The sequence below is a fragment of the Gossypium hirsutum genome, chromosome A06 (genome assembly GCF_007990345.1).
Source record: "Gossypium hirsutum isolate 1008001.06 chromosome A06, Gossypium_hirsutum_v2.1, whole genome shotgun sequence".
Classification (NCBI taxonomy): Eukaryota; Viridiplantae; Streptophyta; class Magnoliopsida; order Malvales; family Malvaceae; genus Gossypium; species Gossypium hirsutum.
The window spans coordinates 122,548,005-122,555,072 of NC_053429.1; the positions used below are offsets into that span (position 1 = coordinate 122,548,005).

The 7,068-nt window shown below is 34.5% G+C and overlaps 1 protein-coding gene across 3 annotated transcripts; it reads left to right on the forward strand.

Moving 5' to 3' along the window:
- Positions 1-203: 203 nt before the first annotated feature.
- On the forward strand, positions 204-5,105 carry LOC107943654 (glycerol-3-phosphate dehydrogenase SDP6, mitochondrial). 3 transcript variants are annotated; one of them, XM_016877440.2, is made up of 7 exons: positions 204-657; positions 1,365-1,838; positions 2,871-3,202; positions 3,329-3,489; positions 3,981-4,239; positions 4,457-4,766; positions 4,858-5,105. In XM_016877440.2, exons 1-6 carry the CDS (start codon positions 282-284, stop codon positions 4,754-4,756), a joined length of 1,902 nt encoding a protein of 633 aa, XP_016732929.1. In that variant the 5' UTR covers positions 204-281; the 3' UTR covers positions 4,757-4,766; positions 4,858-5,105. The 3 variants fall into 3 exon arrangements, with proteins under 3 accessions (XP_016732929.1, XP_016732927.1, XP_016732928.1); XM_016877438.2 differs by having other exon boundaries at positions 4,457-4,762; positions 4,842-5,105; XM_016877439.2 differs by having other exon boundaries at positions 4,457-4,762.
- The last annotated feature ends 1,963 nt before the right edge of the window (positions 5,106-7,068 follow it).

Genomic DNA, 7,068 nt, shown 5'->3' on the forward strand with positions numbered 1-7,068 from the left:
ACTCTTGTTGATGTTATAGTAATTGAGATACATTTCCTTTTACCAATCGAATTTAAATATAAAAGTCAACATTTTGAATAATAAGTAATCGAACAACCCAAAATTGTGGAATAATGATGACGATGAAGATCATCGTGGTAATAATAATTGGTAGAAAGGGACATTTTGGTAAATTCAGATAGAATATTCCAAAATCATAATCATCATCGGACCGCTTCCCAACGCCATCACCTCCCAACTATTCTCTCATTCTCTCATTCATCTTTCCTCCACCTTCCGCAATGTCCGCAACCGCCGCTCGCCTCCGCCGCGTCGCCGCCGTTGCTACAGCGGCAGTAGCTGTTACTGCCTGCGGTGGCTCTGTTCTCTTACCTCCGTCTGTTTCTTCCAATGACCGTGGCGTTGGCCCCGTCGTAGAGTCCACGAGGCGGACGATCAGTGATCCAAACGCCATTGTTCCTTCCAGAAGTGTCCAAGAATCGACTCTGATCGGTGCCAGCTCGACTAGTCCACTCGACATCCTGGTCGTAGGAGGCGGTGCCACCGGCTGCGGCGTTGCTCTGGACGCTGCCACTAGAGGCCTCCGTGTCGGCCTTGTTGAGCGAGAGGATTTCTCTTCCGGAACGTCTTCTCGGTCTACGAAGCTAATTCATGGAGGTAAGCATATATGGTTAATTTGTCTGTTTGATATATATTTTCACTGTTTTAATGGAAACGTAAGTTAATTAAATTTAAAAAAAGTGAAAGAACTTCAAGTTGATTTGCGTGATTATATATGCATTTTCTTGGCTACTTGTTTGATTGCTGATTTTAACATTAGAAGGGGCTAAATTCAAATAATGAGTGCATTGATTCGAAATTTTAGAAAGAGAAAAGGCTAAAATTTTAGGAACTCGCTCCATGAGAAGAAGATATTAAGGTCTTTGCTGCTTTGGGATCTAGCAATATAGCTCTTGACTTTTTAATTTTTATTTTTTACTTAGATAGCAAAGAGTTAAACACATAAGGACATCAAATAATCCTTATAAAATTTTATATCCAATATTTTGGTATCATATATTATTTCCGAAAAGTATTGCATCATTGTATTAATTTGTTAATACACGGGTTTTCTTTGGAATTTTGAAGTGGTTTCTGCAGCTTGTCTTTTGATTAAGGTTAAAAGTTTCAAGTCTGGAAAATCTTTGTTGTGAATCATATAAAGTGTTTGACGGATAGCAATTGATGCTACAATTTTAGTTGCCGCCTTTTGGCCGAACAAAACTAAATTGTATTCCTTAAAATAGGTATATGAAGCTAATTCCAATTCTTCTTCATATGCTTGTTTCAGCTTTTAAGCTAATGCATTTGTTAAATTCGGTTAGGGGTCCGATACTTGGAGAAAGCTGTCTTTAACCTTGACTACGGGCAATTGAAGCTGGTTTTCCATGCACTTGAGGAGCGTAAACAGGTTATTGAGAATGCGCCTCATCTCTGCCATGCCTTGCCATGCATGACACCTTGTTTTAACTGGTTTGAGGTAGTATACTACTGGATGGGCTTGAAAATGTACGATTTGGTCGCAGGACGCCATATATTACATTTGTCCAGATATTATTCAGTGCAAGAATCTATTGAGCTCTTCCCTACTCTTGCAAGAAAGGGTAAAGATAAAAGCTTGAGGGGCACAGTTGTGTACTATGATGGGCAGATGAATGACTCTCGCCTAAATGTTGGATTAGCTTGCAGTGCTGCACTTGCTGGAGCAGCAGTGCTTAACCATGCAGAAGTTGTATCATTTCTTAAAGATGAAGGTACCGAGCGGATAATTGGTGCAAGAATTCGTGACAAGCTGTCAGGTACAGCGTGCATCTCCTTTGAACAATAAAATATTCATACAAATCATTAACCGATTTGAGCATATGACAATTTACATGTCTGTCTTGATTAGTCTGTTTTCTAGGTCTTCATCAAATACCTCAAGTTTGCAATGAAAGAAAAAAAAGTCCAAAGGGCTATAAAATTTAATAATTTCTTGTTAATAATCCTGTAAGCAGTTGATTTCTAAATGCAGAAAGCCATAACACTTACTGTTGTTCTCAGACTTGACCCTGTCTTTCAGTGATAGCAACAGATTCACACGCATTTTAGTTTTATTTTTTGACATTCACAGGTACCTTATGTCTTGAACCTAACAATTAATTTCTGTCCAAGCAGCTGATTGTGATATTGTAGTTGACTTGCTCTAATTAGTTATGACTCGAATACATGATTTAGCTTTCCCTTATGGGATATTGAATTTTGAAATATACCAAAATTAAGATAGAAAATTGTATAGTTTGAGTGTTTAGGTTATCCTAATTTCTTAGAATTGACAACAGGGATGCTACAGAGGAGAAATGCTTGAGAATGAAAGTTTTCATCGAACTTGAAAGCTTTCCATCCAAATTATATGGAGTGCTTAATTTCTTGTTTGTAACTGAACGTTAATAATATTAAAATCTTAAAAATGCAAGATGCTACTGTTCTATGGTTGGAATTAGTAAGCATTTTTCTTCCAGTTTACACCATTTGTTATTTGACTTTTACATTCCAAAATAATTGATTTCCTAGTCAATTTATCTTTTCATTTTGGCTAATCTCGTGTACTGTAAGGTTAAAGAAGTGTTAAGTAATTCTTGATATTTTTATTAAGATGATGAGAAGAATAAAACATTTGTTCGTATGTAGGGAAAACGATTTTGCATGGATATGCGCCAAAACATGTTTGCAACAAGACTCGCACATTAAAAATTTCTTTCTTCAGCATATCGCTGCATACCAATATTGGTGTAATTAGGTAGCTTAAGTGGTGATCTGTTTGATCTTTTTGTTCATTACTATATAAACAGGCCAAGAATTTGAAACCTATGCAAAAGTTGTTGTGAATGCGGCTGGACCATTTTGTGACTCTGTAAGGAAAATGGCTAACAAGGATGCACAGGCCATGATTTGTCCTAGCAGTGGTGTACATGTTGTTCTCCCTGATTATTATTCACCTGAAGGAATGGGTTTGATTGTCCCTAAAACTAAGGATGGACGTGTCGTCTTCATGCTTCCATGGTTGGGGAGAACTGTAGCTGGCACTACAGATTCTAATACTTCCATCACTGCACTTCCAGAACCACATGAGGATGAAATACAATTTATACTTGATGCTATATGTGATTATCTTAACGTCAAGGTATAATCTGGATTTGTCAATCTTTGATATGTTACTTTGTCCTTCAAGTTTATTTCTAATTCTGTCTCATTTTTGGGTATATGTTTAGTCTAGTTTTCAACTAAAATTATGACTTAAAACTCTTAGGTACGACGCACAGATGTTCTTTCTGCTTGGAGTGGTATTCGTCCATTGGCAATGGATCCTACTGCAAAGAACACTGAGAGCATCTCTCGAGATCATGTTGTTTGTGAGGATTATCCTGGTTTGGTCACAATAACTGGTGGAAAGTGGACTACTTATCGAAGGTAATATTTACTTTGGTTTTGGTAAATTTTCCTTTTATATTGGTGGTTTACAGTAGATCTGACAATATTAGACACAACACGAAGACAAGATGGATAAATACCCAAAACACGACACGACGAAAGAAAAACATCACGGACAAGACAAGATACATGAATCTATCAATATTTATATAGTACAAATTATTAATGTATCAAATTTTATATAAATATAAAATACCTTAAATACAATTATGAATGGTAAAATACTCGAGAATGATGCAGATACACAAATAGTTAGGTCTAGTTTACAGTAGTTCGTCAAGGCCGAATTTATTTTTATTGATAACTAATGTTGGAGAATTTGGAGGGTAAACTGTTGAACTACAAATTAATTGATGGGCATACTCTGTATTCCCTTGATATTCGAGCACGGCATCTTGTTCGTTTGATCTCCTTTCTTTCCTTGTTTTCTTTTCGGTACGAACTTTCAAACTTACTAGAATTATTTTCAGCATGGCAGAAGATGCGGTTAATGCAGCTATCAAGTCCGGTAAGCTAAGCCCTAGGAATGAATGTATAACAGGCAACCTACGGCTGGTCGGAGGAGATGGATGGGAAAGCTCATCTTTTACTGTTCTTGCTCAGCAGTACGTACGCATGAAGAAGACACATGGTGGGAAAGTTGTTCCAGGAGTAATGGACACAGCTAGCGCAAAGCATTTGTCTCATGCCTATGGGACCTTAGCGGAACGAGTAGCCACCATAGCTCAGGTTGGTTTGCTATGCTCTCACAAGTCATAAGTGTTAATTATTTGGCTCAGTAGTTGATCTGTGATCATCTTCTCAAATCCCAGAGTTTGAATCCATCCTCCCCAAAATAAAACCTCTATCGATCTAACATAGAGTGGTTTGGGAACAATCAAATATGGCGAAGTTTATCTTCTTTGTATTCGATTTAACAATTTCAAATCTGCCTTTGAATTTCTAGAATGAAACGCTGGGTAAGAGGCTTGCCCATGGTTACCCATATCTGGAGGCCGAGGTTGCATACTGTGCTCGAAACGAGTACTGTGAATCTGCTATTGATTTCATCGCCAGGAGATCTCGCCTTGCTTTCCTTGACACCGATGCAGCAGGCCGTGCATTGCCACGAATTATCGAAATACTTGCTAAGGAGCACAATTGGGACCGGTCGAGGCAGAAGCAAGAAATGCAGAAGGCTAGAGAATTTTTGGAAACTTTCAAGTCTTCAAAGAATGCACAGTTCCATGACGGGAAACACCAGTAGTGGCTAGTGAGTATGATTTCCTATCCTGTTAACGCGCGCAAATACTTCTAAAAGTTTCTTATACCAAATTAACTATATGTTGCAGTTAACTTTGCTTTTAGGGTTTTCGACATCGATGAAACAGAATTTTGAACCTCAAAATGTTGGGTTTCCAATGTTCATACGGGTATGTATATCATCTTCATTCTACTGCACAAGCGGAATGTCATAGCATGAACATACTTCGAAGGCACTCGGTTTTATTGAGCTTGCTTTACATTTAATAAGTAATAACGCAGCTTTTTCCTTAATTAATACAAGTGTTTATTGTATGACGTGATTTGTTTATTATATACTTATTAGTTTTTTTAATATTAATCTCATTATAAATTTTTATAATATCTGTTTTTTTTTAAATAATGCCTAGAATTACTCATATTATTTTCTCAACTCTTAAATAATAGGATAATGTGTTTCATGATAATACTTAATAAAATTAAAATATAATAAAAATTACTATCATAAGAAGTTTCACCTTAATTGTTTTGATTTTCCATTTTATACATCGCATAGGAATGATTTGTTCAGTGGCAGATTTATTTTTCTTAAAAGGGTTTATACTTATAAGTATTATAGTAACTATAATTATGAATAATATGTTCTAATAATTACAATAAAATTTTAATATGATCAAATTAATAATTGAAATATATAAATTTTGTAATAAATTTATTAAACGGCCAGATGAGTGTACGAATTTTTAATTTTTTAAAATTTCGATTGTCACATTTCAATCTTTTTAAGTGCTATTTTCCATTATTAATTAATAATAAAACATATTATTTTATTTAAATTTAATTATAATATGTATTATCAAATCTATTTGAATGGGTTTAATTCAAGTTTAATTTAGGGTTTATTAATAAATTATCTTTCCAACTATATATCAATTTTCATATCGACTTTTAAAGTTTTTTTATTTATAATAAATGGTATGTAAATCATTGGTTTTGTTTCAATTTATAAAAGAAGAAAACAATACGATCCAATAAAAATGTGTGACATACGGCATGTTTGCACATTGCATAAATTCTTATATATTTTGTTTATTTGATTCTTATTTTTTTTTTAAATTAAATTTAATAAATAATCTTTCAAAAAGGTGAAATTGCTTTTCTTTAAACAATTATTGAAACTTTAATTTTTTAACTATGTTAACCTGATATTATTTTTTATATGTGCATCAAAAAAATAATTTAAAAAAAATAAAAATGTTTAAAAAATTTTAAAAATTAAAAAGAATTATAAGAAAATTTACAAAAATTTTTTAAAAAAAGCATGAAGTATATATGGATTATCATGCAAGTTGTTTTGTTGAAAACTTTAAGGTTTTAGTTAATATTTTTATTAAGAAACAATAATTCTACTTTTTATGAAAGGTTGATGGCTCTAAATTTGACTCTTTCTGAAAAATTGAGAGTCAAATTTAGCCAAAAGAAAGAATAAAGGCCAAATAAATAAAAATGTAAATGTTAAGAGTTATGTAAAAGCCCATTTTTGCCCGGGCCCATACCAACAAAATAACCCAAATAATAAAATCCAAAAATCTCAAGCCCATTTAACCCATCCTCAAACCCAAAACCTAAAATCAACCTAGCCCAACATCCAAGCCCAATCCCAAAACCCTAGACTCCCACTTGCCTCTTCCCATTCTCCCATGTTGTCTGCCACCAGCACCACTCCCATTCTCCCATGTTGTCTGCCACCAGCACCACTCCCACTCTCCCATGCTGTCTGCCACCAGCACCATCACACACCCCCATACCGTCTACCACCACCATGCCTTTTGCCGCACCTGCAAACAAGCAAAGGAAAAGGACAAAAAATGGAGCAATAAACATTAACAGAATATTGTATTTTTGGCTATAAAAGCCACAAGAAAAATCGAACCAAAGGGGGGGAAAACAAAAAAAAAGAGAAACAAAAAAAGAAAAACAAAAAAAAGGGGGGGCTTCTTTCTTTTTACGAATACAGACACAAAAAAAAACAAAAAAATCAATACAGAAAAGCTTGAACAAAAAGTCTCCAAAGGTGATTTGATTCTCATTTTTCTTTCGATTTCGTTTCTGTTTTCTTTGATTTATCTATAGCATGAAAAACGAATAAAAGGGGGAATCGATGGTATTTTGGGGAAGAATCGATTGTATTTTAGAGGAGAACCGTTTGTAAATAGGGGGCTTTCTTTTTTTTTCCTTTGTTTTCAAGAGAAACGGGTATGGATTTTTGAAGATAAAATACGCAAAAAAAATATATTTCTTAGGTGATTACTTGTT

Excerpts from the sequence above, each read along its gene's own strand:
- LOC107943654 (XM_016877440.2), top strand. The coding sequence starts at position 282 with ATGTCCGCAACCGCCGCTCGCCTCCGCCGCGTCGCCGCCGTTGCTACA. Across the intron at positions 1,839-2,870 it reads AATTCGTGACAAGCTGTCAG|GCCAAGAATTTGAAACCTAT; the intron begins GTACAGCGTGCA and ends CTATATAAACAG. Across the intron at positions 4,240-4,456 it reads GAGTAGCCACCATAGCTCAG|AATGAAACGCTGGGTAAGAG; the intron begins GTTGGTTTGCTA and ends TTGAATTTCTAG.